The following is a 13,051-nucleotide window of genomic DNA, read 5'->3' on the forward strand; positions in this document are numbered from 1 at the left end:
ATAGATCCATCACTGAAAAACAGGAGCTAGAGGGATCTTGCATGGAAGAGAAGAGGGTTACAAGTGAAGAAAATTTGTTGTTTTAAGAAGCCTAAGAAAGGCAATTCAGGAAGAGTTGGACTGAACTTTTAAGGTTCTCAAGCAAAAATACCCTATAAATTATTTGGATTTTTTAATGAAGAAAGTATTTTGACACTAAAGACTGGAAGCCAGTTTCTAGCAGCTTTTTCTGCACTGCCTAAGTGCATGTGGCATGAATAAAACTCACAGTGTGAGGTGCTATATAAATACAGAAAACTAAAAAAAGATATTTGCCCATGCTACAGAAATCACCCATCTGTATCACACGGGATCTCATCTGCAGCTCAGTTTGCTGGGCACTGGTGCCATGTGTAAGGCCACAGGTGGTGACAGTCATGTTTCACTTTTGTACAAGAAAGACCCAGAAATGTGTCAGCTGTGCAGCTCCATCATATGCACTGCATATGGCAAGGTTTCTGAAAGGATTTTCGTTCTGTTAGGGAAACTGGATAGATGGTGGCCTTTAGGTGCAATTGTCTTCCTCCAGACCCATCGTCTTAGCACCTCCTGAATGAAAGAGATGAGTTTGTTCATGAAATGGGCTACAGTATTTTAATGCCATGAAAACTAATTGGCATGTAAGAATGAAGATAATCCCCACTAGCACACCTAATTAGAAGAGCAATCCTCATTTTCCTCATGCAGTCTCCTCTCAATTTAGAAGGAGCTCAGGCACAGAAATTGCTTGTCAGCCTTTGAAGTTCCAGCTTCTAGCATGAGCCAAATGTGTAACTTTTTAAAGCATTTGTATTTGAGAGAACCCCACAGGATAAATAGTGTTTATTCATAGAGCAGTAGATTGTCACAACATTGCGAGGCATGGATGTTGCTGCAATCAGAATACTGACACATCTGAGAAAGGAGGTTGGGGTGTGCCACTCACAGCTGATCAAATGAAATGTGCCTTTGCCTGCAGTAATCCTGATTTAGTGCAGTCACAGCTCTCTCTTGATCTGCAGAAAAACTCACCCCAGCTGATACCTGGCTGTAAAAGTCCATGTGAGGTGACACTTCTTTGAGAACAGAGGCTGACTTAATTAACTGATGCTTGGATGCTCTGGTTTTCCAGTGCTGGCAGAAGAGTCTGTGGGATCCTATTTTGGAATCCTACCCCAAAAACAGAGTTGGATATAATCCAGCCAGTTCTGTCCCTACTCCTGTCAGAGGCCTCCTACAACATTTGCAAATCTTTGTAACCTCGAACCTCATCAAATCTGAAGATGTGAAGGTGCTCCCATGCAGACCCTGATGTAACTGATGGCAAAACATGCTATTTATATGCTTGCAGAAGCAGAGAACACATAAAAGGCAAATGTTTCACTTAAAATTCTTTCTCATGAGCAGCTGAAGAGGTTGAGGCCAGGCTGAATCCTCACACAGACAGGGGAGGATATGGGGGCCTTGGAGCTAGGGAAATTTGTCAGTCTTTTGAAACAGGCTCTTGACTTCCCAAAGCCAAGACTTTGGAGATTCCCAAAGAAGCAGCTGCCTGTGGGAGATGGGGCTGGCATAGGCAGTACAGAACAGCATGATGAGGGAGATGGGAGATGTTGCAGGTCGTTTGTCTTCCCTGGTGGCCAGGTGACTGGGTTGGGTTACTTAGCAGAAATTGCAGACTGAATGCAAGGCGAACAAGGTGTCTGGTTTGGCCTCCTGGTGTCTCCTCCAGGCTGTCTCCTGAAGCAAGTTTCACATGGAGCTGGAATTCCTGCTTCCTGCTGGTGAGTAGGATTGGAGCACTGTGCTTGTGTGCCGTTTTCTGTCTTTAAAAGCTATGTGTCTGTAGCAGCCTGCCATTGTTAATGGACTATAGAATGGCACAGGAATGGTAAGAGGGAACTGCCAGCTTGGTGCACAGATCCACTGTCCTCCAGGAACACTGGCAGTTAGAGAGCCATCTGCTTGGCTCTGAAGACAAAGAAAAAAGCTGTAAATACACTTAAAATTGGAGATGGCCCTCTGAGGGTTAATGAAAACCAAAAGGAGTTCTGGTCTTTGCCTGGCTCTGAAGGGAACCGGGTGGAGCATCCAGACTTCCTCGTTTTAACTTGTCATTTAAGCTTTTTATTCCACTACAGACTAATTGGGACAGCAGGGGCTGTTAAAGGAAATGATATAAAACTTGATCTCTGTATGCTCCCTCTGGCTCCCCAGAGCATCATCACAGTAAATAAGAGGTTTGCCTGTGGAGAGGGATGCTGAGAGCAGTGATTTCCCTGGTAGAACTCTTGGGGAATACTGCATGCCATTCCCTCCCCAGGTGCCATAAGCACTGGGATGACTTCCCAGTCGGGATCTGGGTGTACTGGATAGTTAGTGGAGGGAGGCTGTGAGAGGAGGGAGCAATGAGGGGAGGGGAAGGGACAAAAACCTTGCAGGAGGAAAAGGCTGCAGCAGCACCTGAAGAGGCTTTGATCGGAAAAGGGTGTGGAAGCGCGGCGGTGATTCCTTGTGGAAGCTGTTTCAGAGGGATATGGGTTACCGCACCTCCTCCCTTCGGCAGAGCCTCGGCATCCTCTGACGGTGGGAAAGACCTAAGGATGCTACCGCATCCTCCGAGCTGCAGAAAGAGGCAGGGAAGCCCCGCTTTCCCCTTTTCAGAGGCACGGCGGGGCGATGTACGGGGGTCATGGAAGTGTTGGTCGGGGGACGGGCGGGGCGGCTGCGGTAGTTGCCAAGGAAGGGAAAGCGAGCTCGGCTTGCCCAGCCTGTGAGAAAGTTGCCCTGCTCTGAAGGGGAGGGGGCGGCAGGAGAGGAGAGGAGAGGAGAGGAGAGCGGGGCGCGGGGGCGGCTCCGCCCGGGGGCTCGCAGTGACGCAGCTCCGGCGGGGCCCCCCGCCCGCTCCTCCGCCCCCGCTCCCCTTTTAAACCGCGCCGGAGCCGCCGAGCGCAGCCCAGCCCAGCAGAGCCGTGCCGAGCATGGGGCCGCCGGCGCTGCTCGCCCTCCTGGCGGCCGCCGCCCTGGCAGGTGAGCGGGGCAGGGGCGCATCCCGCCGGGAGAGCGCTGGGAACGGCCCGGGAACTGCCCCGGCGGGGCGGGGAGCGGAGCAGCGGAGGGATGGATGGATGGACGGACGGGCTCGCTCCGGGGAGGCGGCGGTGGGTGCGGGACCCGCAGCCCGGGTTCGCCCCTCGGGAAGGGGCGGCGGGGATGGCGCTGGGAGAGAGCTCCCCGGCTGCTCCGCCTTTATTTTTATCCCGGTGCAGCGTCTTTGCACAAAGACTTCTCGGTGCCGCTTCGTTCCAGCGGTGCTGCTGGGGTTTTGCCAGCCGGTGCTGGATGCTGGGAGGTGATGGCAAAGTAGCGGCTCTGCGGGTTTAACTGACAGGGTTTTTAATTTTTTTGCACGCGGCATTAAATAATAAAACCCCGTGGTGAAATGAACCTTAAACACAATAGAATGAGGTGGTGGCTTGGCTCTGTAGCGTTTTTTGCATACTTACATCATTGGTTGAAAGAGTCGGTGTCATTCTGGGTTGAGTATTTTTGGCTTTAGGTCTGTTAGAAATCTCCACACTTCTGGGACTTGCACAGAGACTGTGAGGAAGTTGACTGCCTTAAGTGCCTTTATTGAAATCAAAGAGGGAGGGTGGAATACGGAGGGGAAGAGCCCCCAGCACAGAGAAGCTCACACACTTATACCATAGATTCTATGGGGGTTTATTACCAAATATTTTTCCCTGTTTATCAAAGGTTTATCCTATTTATCAAAGTACCTGATCAAACAGATCAGATACTTTACATCCTTTGTGGCTGTCATGCTTTCAAATGTTGAACTGGTTAGACATTAACTTCAAGAACTTTCTAGTACTCCTGCAAATCAATATGCCTAAATTTCAGCGATCCTGCCTAGGAAGACACTGTGACATTTTGGTGAGGAATGACACTGCACTGAGTCATCTGTGCTGATGAAACAAAGCCATGTGGGGATTTCATCAGGGACCCACCTGAAGATCTGTTCTAATCTTGGAGATGCAAGCAAAAACCTTGTGAATTTGTCCTGCATTTGTCATTTCTCATGATATTCATCAACTCTCAGCACTTAGGCAAAATCAAATAATCTGATCACAACTGCCTGGGCAGACTTGGTTCAGGAGGGTAAAGCTGAGCCAGGGCTCAGCTCTGCTCCGTGGGGCTGTGGTTTGTTTCTTGCTGTGTGTTCAGGTGCAAGGTTTCCATGCTGGCCCATGCTCTGGCTTCGCTCTGCTCTGGAGCCCTGCCGTGCTCCCGGTGCCTGCTGTGTTCCTGCAAGGTGGGTGTCCTGCTGCCTGAGCCCACTGTCCCTGTCAGGGTGGTGGCCTCACCCCTCCTGAGCATTCGTGGGGAGGATGGCAGCTGTGTTGGCCAGCACCTTCAGGTGGCAGGTGGCCCCAAGGGAGCTCTTGCCAGCTGGCACTGGGGGCTGGCACTGCCAGCACTAGGTAAAGTGGGACACTGCTGGCTCCCCACTGCCTTCCTGGCCCAGCCCTGGCAGAGCAGCTGCCTTTGTGTTATTTATTTCAGGCTCTGGCATGGATTGGAGCCTCATCCTGTTTCTCCAGACAGGTTAATATGAGGTTTGTCCAATAACCATTTGGTTCTCCTGACGTTGTTATGATGCTCCCTCTTTGTTCATGCTGCCTTTCACTGTTAACCAAGCTCTTGGGAGCTTTTGAATGACAGCAAAGACAGTGGGTACAGCCTGACTTTGTCTTCCTGTGCCACTGACAGCACTCAGGGGGTGGCCTGAAGTGGGAAAAGATGTACCAGGAGTTTGTCTGCTCTGTGCTTTATCCCGTCACCTGGGTGTGACTCACAGATGTGCTGTGGCTGCATCACTCAAAGGACAAAATCAGTTGTTTGCCCTGGAGCCTGTCAGGTTTTCACAGGGGCTGGAGGAGCAGAGGAGCCTCCCCAGAAAGAGCTCATGAAGGGGCTCATACCTGTGCTTTCAAGTGAGTGGAGCCTGGGAGCAGCTCCTGCTGTAAGAGCAACATCCCCAACACCTGTGGGATTGAGAGAATGTCTTTTTAAGACTAACACTTGTTTTGGTGGGAGAGGCTTTGTCTCCTGCCTGCAGCAGCCTGGCAATCATTTGCATACTGGGTTAGTAAAGGAGCTGGAGCTGCCTCAGGCAGCTCTGAACGCCTGAGCTGGGGGAGAGGCTTGGCTCTGAGCAGCACCATCTCCCCTCACACACCACCTGGCACTCTGGGGGAGGCATGCAGTGCTATTTTAGGGGAATCCCTTCTGTGCTCTCCTTCTGTGGGTTCCCTTCTCTGATGGCACTTGTATAGGCAGGGAAGGGCTAGGGGCTGGAGAAGCACATCCCTGCATGTGTGTTTGGGGGAAAGCACAGAAATATCAGAGTTATTAGTGTATGATGCTCAGCTATTACACTCTGAGTCAGTGCTCCAGGGGATGTCTGCTTCCTCTGCCAGCACAGAGAATAAAAAGGTTGTGTTGCTTTAAATAGTGTAGGGCTACGTGCTCCCGTCTTCCTTGGGACAGTGTTCATTCTCCTGATGCTGGGAGGTAAAACTGACCTCCTTTACCTCCATGATGTGCTGTGTGTTCATCTGTTTCAGGAGGTCTCTCACTGACATAGCCAGAGGGAGGTCATGGTTGTATTTAGGACTCCCCTGACCCATGTAAGGACTTCAGGGCTGCACCTCAAACTGTGTGTGTGCTGTGATTCTGCACCTTGGGAGGCCTGCACAGCCAGGATTCAACAGGCCCTGCTTCCACACAGTGCTGTGGGGCTGCCACAGGGGCTTAACCTCACTCCTGGAAATCTCCAGGTGCGTGGGAATTGACACAGTTCATTAATGACACACAGCAGCCAAGCTCATTACCCAGCTGGAGCATTGCAGCAGTGATGGCAGAATCAGGCAGCACGGAGGTTTTATGGGCATTAGCTTCTTTCCAAAAGCAAATTCCTTGGCCCAGGCACAGTAGAACTGATGTAGGGAGGTGTGAGTTCTCCCACATGTCCCCAGGGCAGAGAGAGTGAGGGATGGGTTGTACTGCTTCCTTCCAGAGTGGTTTTCCACTGAGATTTGGGGGGATTTTGCTTATTTCTTGGAATGATAATGGACCACTCAGAGAATGGAAATTTTCCTGTCTCTTCTGGCTCTCTCCATCCTTGCAGGAGCCACCTCCAAGTGAGACAACATTTCTCCAGCAGGACTGGGACAGTAGCTGCTTTAAAGTCTTTAAGAATGGTCTGCTGTTGGCAAGGGGTGCACCTAGAGCTTCTCCAAGAAGCCAAAAGATTCTTGGGGTGCAAACAGGCCTTGCTTGTTGGGTTTGATTTATTTTTTTTAACTGGTGCAACTACATAAGGACCTGGTTTGAAGTAAAGTTCCCTTTTGGAATCTGAACGTGGTTTTCTTTGGTGTTGTGTTTTTTGTGGGTGGGGTTATTCTTGGTGTATACTATTTTAGTGCTACAAGTGTTACCATGCCTCTTCTCTCGTGCTATGCCTCAATTTTAGGTGGCTTTTCCATCCAAATAAGGAAAGATTTAATGTGGAATGTGCCTGGTTTAGTTGACTGCCAACCCAAAACCCAAGCTGCCTCATCAGACCAATTTGACTGAGGACTCCTGTCAGTGATGCTTGTGTTGATGAATCTCTAATAATTAGTATTTCTTCCAGGTGCCAGCACAGTTCCAGTGGAAAAAGACCATACTGAAGAAATGGTGAGTAGCTGCTTGTCAAACCAACCCCAGAAAATACCAGTGACGTGTTCCCCATTTCTTTAATCTCTCAGGACAATGCTTCATTTTTTTCCCAAGGGTAAATTTTTTAAAAGCTGATGGCTGGTGTGGAACTCAGAGTGCCTTTAGCTGCCAGGAGATGCCTGCCTGCACCTCAGTGTGTTTGGTGGAAATGGGAACTGGCTCTTGTGTCAGTGTGATACTTGTGAAGCTCTGCATTGTACAGCTGCTTGAAAAGTGATCTGAAATATTGCACAGTACATGTTATTGTACTGACAGCTTTGGGGAAAGATGAAATACCTGCAGTTACCTACTGTGTTACAGACTCAATGCTGTAGTCCTTCCTCTCCTTCTTTGAAAGGAGATCTCACCCTGTGTGATTAAATAAATGCCATCAGCTGCTCCCAGAGCTGACACCAGACCCCCTGCGCTGGTTGTTCACTGGTTGTGATCATTTAGATCAGCAAACACCTGGTAATAACCAGAAATAGTTAAAAAGACAAATGGCTCTGTAAATGTTTCATTGTCTCCTCCCAGTCAGCCTGAGGCTCTTGTACCCTCAGCAAACAGGAGCACTTGTTCTCACCATCAACTTCAGCCCCTGAAAATCATTTTATACAGAGGACATACTTTGGCAGTGCTTAGAATTAGAGCACATTGTGTGACTTTCCTAAATCAATCAATTTTCTCTGCTTCCAGACAGCCCAGTTGAATGTTCTGTGCTAAAAACCAGGCAGGACTGAGAGCACACACAGGTGAAAAGGTGTGGAGTGTGTCCCTGACAGAGGACATGGAGGTATTTTAGTGTATTGGCAGTCTAGACTGCCTTTGCAGTATCCTCATATGGACAGATCCCACAGGATAATCCTCATCCTTTGAATGTGTGTTGTGTCTGTTTATTTTATAGGGTGTGTTACCACATGTTTGACTTTCCTTTGTACTGAGTAGGGTATTTAATATTTTAAAAGGTACAAAAGAAGCCCCTTAGCTCTGCAAACAAAAGGGGAGATGAAAAGACCTGTCTGTTCTCTTCCTGCTGGTACAGGAGTGAGGAGCAGAGCCCATATGTACAGGATTACTCAAAACTCATTAATAACAGCCTAAACTCTCATTTCCAACAGGCTTTTCTACCAGCTGGGTCAGAAGTAAAGTTTCCATTTTTGCCATGAGGATTTTCTCTCCTGTTTTGTCTCCTCCAGGTAACACGGTGCATTGTGGAGGTTCTGTCCAACGCTCTCTCTAAGCCCAATGCACCCCCCATTAATCCTGAATGCAAAGAAATCCTGAAGAAGAGTAAGTACAACGTTATCTGGACTCAGGAAAGGAGTTTGGTGCATGGTTTCTCTCTGGTGATGGAGCTGGTGGACTGTTACTTCAGCCTGTGTGAAACTGGTGCCTCCAAATTTCGGTGCCAGAATTCTGGTGTCCTTCTGTCTGTCTCTCTCAGGGAACAAACAGCCTGACCCGGGAATTCTCAGGGGTTCTTGCCTGACACTTGTGGCTCCCTCCCTGAACCACCTGGAGAGGCTGAGAGGACTTAACAAACACTTTAGGTAGCCTGAGAAGATGAAGCATAACTATTGCAAAGCATCAGATTTCTTTGATTTTTTTCCAGTCAATTTTTTAAAAACTCTTAAAATTTGCTAAAAAGAGTCCCTGGTGGTTTTGGGTAGCTTGAATAGATAGATGTTTTTTTATTGTGAATAAGCATCTGTGATGGGCCTGGTCTGGCATTCAAAGAACTGAACACAACTCCAGATCCCATTGACTTTTAATGGGAATGAGAGCTAGCTTGACTCAGTACTAAAAATGTGATCACAAAAAAAGCCAAAGAAGGAAATTTATTCTGGAAATTCCAGGGGAACTTGTAAAATGCCTAATTAAGTGGAGTTAGTTAATCATTTTCCAGGCAAGCATACAAAATAGTGGCAAACTAATGATTTTGAAAACAGAATTAAGAAATCAGTTCTGTCCAAATTTCTTTAGTACTTTGGGAAGCCAGTTATGTCTTTGAAATAACACTTCAGTGGAGGGTTGGATTACTCCATGATGCTGCTTTTGTTATTGTAGGTGATAAAAATGACAGAGAGAGAAGTGAAGACGAACAGCCTGAATTGAGGCATCCCAAGGACCCAGCAGAGACTGAAAAACATCCTACTGGGAGCATGGAGAAAGAGCAAAGGCAGGCAGAAGAGGAATCTAAAAAGTACATGGAAGGAGGTGATGAGGAGAAGCTTGCTCATGAGGAAGGTAAAAGTGAGGAGGAGGAGGCTGGACACCACACACCTGCTCAAGATGAGACACTTCACGTGGAAGAAAAAAAGCACTACCAGGAAATTGGGAGAGAGGAGGAAAGGAATTACCACAGTGAAGAGGAAAGCAAAGAGGGGAAGTGTTGTGAGGATGTAGAGGCTGCTGTTGTCACCAAGAAGTCCCACTCAGAGGGCATGAGCATGGATGAGTTCCGTGGTGGGAATGATCAGAGCCCCAGGGGCCGCTGGCACCTGGAGGAAGGAATGCAGAGCCCTTCCAAACAAATTCGGGAAGGTGAAGAGGGAGAGGAAGAAAGGAGTGAGAAATACCACCATGAGTCTCAGGAACGTGCTTTCTCCCACCAGCAGCAGCGTGAAGAATCTGAGGAGAGTGAAGAAAGGGAGGAGGGAAAGGAACCCTTCAAAGGCAAAGGTTATCATGGGAAGCACAGGGCGGGTGACTCCAATGAAGAGAAGAGGGGCCATGGTGGTGAGAGGGGGGAACCAGCAGGAGGATCACACCCACGGGAGGCCAATCTCTGGGAGCAGTGGAAGCACCGACAGAAACATCAGGAAGAGTCTGAGGAGAAGGGTGGCTCTCCTGGGAGGCATGGGCCCGAGGGGCTGCAGGAGGAGGGGCCTGCAGAGCAGGGCAGTGAGGAGCTCAGCTGGCAGCAGAGCCAGGAGAGCAGGGAAGAGGAAAACAAGAGGCACCACCACAGTGAGGAGAGCAGTGAGAAGTGGCACGAGGAGAGGAGGCAGCACAGTGGATCCCACCATCCTGGGGGCAGGATGTACCTTGCTGATGGAAGCCAGGAGGAGCTGGCCAGGTACCTCAGCCAGGAGAGGCAGCGCCGTGTTGGAGGGAGAGCCCGCGTAGGGAACAGGCAACAGGAGGGGTCCCAGAAGGCCCGAGAGCACAAGGGGCAGGCCAGCAGGCGCTACAGCACTGAGGACAGCCTGGAGGAGGAGGTGGAAAAGAAGCATCACAGCAGTGACCAGGTGGAAAATGAAGAGGAGGAAAGGTTTGCAGAGAGAGAAGAATACAGAGGCCATCTCCCTGCAGAGAAAGAGAAGAGAACCGCAGCATCCTACAGGCCATTCTACCCACTGCTGTGGTGGAAAAGCCAGCACTTGGACAAGAGGGACAGTGCAGGGGAGCAGCTTCTGGAGGGCAGGGAGGAAGGCAGGCCTGAGAAGAGCCTTTTCCCTGAGTACAATGACTACGAGTGGTGGTCAGAAAAGCAAATCCAGAGCGCTCTGAAGCACAGGCGCAGCGAGAAGAGGAATCCTAGCAAAGCGAACAGATACGATGTGGAAAGGCAGTACAACAAGATGGATCAACTTGCACAACTTCTGAACTACAGGAAGAAGTCAGCTGAACTCCCAGGGCTGTACAGCTCTGGAGAAGACCTGAAGAAGCGTCACGTGGCTGGGAATGACAGAAGGAGCCTAAGCCAGAGGCCCCTGACAGAAGAGGAGGTAAGTGCACAGCAGTTTCTCTAAAAAGCTGGGGAAACACACTCCCAAATCCATTCCCAAGGCAGGTGGGAAACTGCACAGAAAAACACAAACAAGATTAAGTCACAGTTAAGGTGTGAGTAGATCTTCAGTGATTTAAAAATCTGCTTTCTGTGAACAGTGGAACTTTGAGTTTGCTGAACTACCCCAGGGCACAATCTGTGGGATAAAGACACAGCTCCTGTCTGCTGCAAGGCAGGAAGGGAACGATCTTATTCTCCTTTTGGCCCCGCCTCTCCCTCGAGGCTCCACAGACTGACAAAACAAAGGTGCCATTGCAGCAGGAGCAGAGGGGAAACTGACAAGCACCACTTGGGCTGTCGGGTTGTTTAAAATACCCAGCTGAAAAGTGAGTTGGGTGTTTAGAGGGAAATCAGCTGCCCGTGGACTTCCCAGCTGGAATTGCAGAGCAGAACCTGCACTGCACCTGTAAGTCCAGTTCCTATGTGCAGTTCACACGTAGTGAATCCTCTTCTTTTTGTTGGACTCCCTGTTCTGCTCCAGCATCCAGAAAAACTGAGCCTACAGCCATCAGTTAGCTCCCATCAGCCACATCCTCCTGGTGTGTGTCAGTGTGTCTGCATTGCACAGAGCTGTGCTGGGAGCAGGGAGGCTGGACACTGATTTATTTACCCAGGTGTGAATTGGTGTTAACAAGTCATCCTGGTAAAGGCTTGGTGCATAAAGCTTCTCCTGCTCTCTGTGCCTGTGGAGCTGTGCCCTCACTGCCCCCTGTGCTGGCTGTGGGACCCCCAGGGACAGCAGCTGCAGCTGTGACATGGCAGGAGGCCACCTATGGATGGTAACGGTGCTTTAAGTCTACAGGGAAGAGGCTGTAATTAGGGCCAGCTCTCACAATTAAAATTTTGATGCTTTCCCCAGCCCATGTTCAGTCCAAAGCAGGGAATTTCACCAATCTCCCAAGTCTTTGCAGCACTGCTGTTAACACCTGCTCTGCTCAGGGACCGGGAAGTGGCAGGACAGAATCTGCCTTGGAAATGGCCTTTCCTCTCCTTTCCCTGCAACAAAACAGCGTTAACAATGATGTGTGAAACGCTCTCTGTTTTCACAGGAGAAGCAGCTGGAAAACCTGGCCACCATGGATCTGGAGCTGCAGAACATAGCAGAGAAGATCAACAGCCTCAGGAGAGGCTGAAGGTGTCCTGTGTTCTGTGGTAAAGTCACTGCCACTGGATTGTTGTTTGCCCCAAACCCAGGAAATACTATTCACTGTCCACTCTTGTGTAGTGATTTACACAGCTGAAAGTGTCTTTAATTTGCTGTTATGCTCCTGAGACCTGAATGGCATGAATTTTAGTAACATAACCTTTCATGTGGGCAGGTATTTTTAATATGCTTTTGGAGATAATTGTGTTAGTGTTCTTCAGGAATATATTTGTCTGAGTTTGCAATAATAAAAACCATTGATCTTGGACCAAACCTTCTCCTTGTTCATGTGGCTGCTGGGGTGATCTCAGAGTGAGCTGATCAGGTGTGTAGATTGTGCACAGAACAGTGGTGCTCCACCACTCTTTTAAAAGTTACAAGGAGCCCATCTGTGCATTGTTTGCCACTTTGCATGAGCATGAGAGGGAAGAAGGAATTTGAAATCTCAATTGTGATTTATTTCTTGTTTCCTTCCTCATTTTCACTGCATTTTACAAGGATTATGGCCCATTTAAAAACTGGGATTCAGTGTTGAGACTGTGTCAGTGTCACTACTGGTAAAATGAAGCCAGTTTGGCCTTGATCCAAATTAACTCCTTATGTGTTCCAACACTGTTTATTTCTCAAACTGCTCTATTATGCAAATATATTTTCCCCATGTCATTGTTTTTTATTGTCACAGTATTTAAGATAAGCAGCTGTCTAGAATGAAGAGATGGTGAAATCTACCTCCTCTCCTTTATGGGTTGTTCACATAAGGAGGAGAAGAAAAGAGAGAAACTTCCCAAAAAGTAGAAAAACAACACTGGGAAGTTTACAAAAAGCAGAGGTAGATAAAACCTGAAGATGTAGTGTACCTGTTCTCCCTAGAGGAACCCTAATCTGCTTCTTTCCATGAAATACAACCCCTGTTTCCAGCTAAGGCTGCCCTAAAAGAGTATTACTCTCCTCAAAATACTGAATTTTACAGCTTTATCGAGTCTCAGCACTTGATCCCTAAGCTCCAGGTTCTGTCCAGACACTGATGAGGGAGTTCAAGAATGGAGGCCCAGCCCTCCTGGCCCTATGAGCTCCACTGGGGTGTAATGGAGTGCAGCCAGCAGAGTACTGTCCTCCTAAAGCCTATGCTGGACCTTTCTATTTCCAAAAAGAGGGAAAAGTAAGAGAAAACATAAATCTCTTTAGGGAAAACACCCTGTAGTTTAATTGAAATGGCAAATGCAAAGTTAAAAAAAATTAATTAAAAAAAGCCCAACATCTGAAAGATCTAACAGGAGAATAAATAAATATACATACAGCAGTTTCCAAAATAGTCATATCTTAAAAACATA

General features: G+C 48.5%; 1 protein-coding gene across 1 annotated transcript; it reads left to right on the forward strand.

Moving 5' to 3' along the window:
* The first annotated feature begins 2,922 nt into the window (after positions 1–2,922).
* On the forward strand, positions 2,923–11,993 carry CHGB (chromogranin B). Its single transcript, XM_030946114.1, has 5 exons — positions 2,923–3,048; positions 6,719–6,762; positions 7,980–8,073; positions 8,851–10,514; positions 11,626–11,993. The coding sequence occupies exons 1-5, from the start codon at positions 3,000–3,002 to the stop codon at positions 11,707–11,709; spliced, it is 1,935 nt and encodes a 644-aa protein (XP_030801974.1). The 5' UTR covers positions 2,923–2,999; the 3' UTR covers positions 11,710–11,993.
* The last annotated feature ends 1,058 nt before the right edge of the window (positions 11,994–13,051 follow it).

Source organism: Camarhynchus parvulus, chromosome 3 (genome assembly GCF_901933205.1).
Source record: "Camarhynchus parvulus chromosome 3, STF_HiC, whole genome shotgun sequence".
In the NCBI taxonomy this organism is placed as follows: domain Eukaryota; kingdom Metazoa; phylum Chordata; class Aves; order Passeriformes; family Thraupidae; genus Camarhynchus; species Camarhynchus parvulus.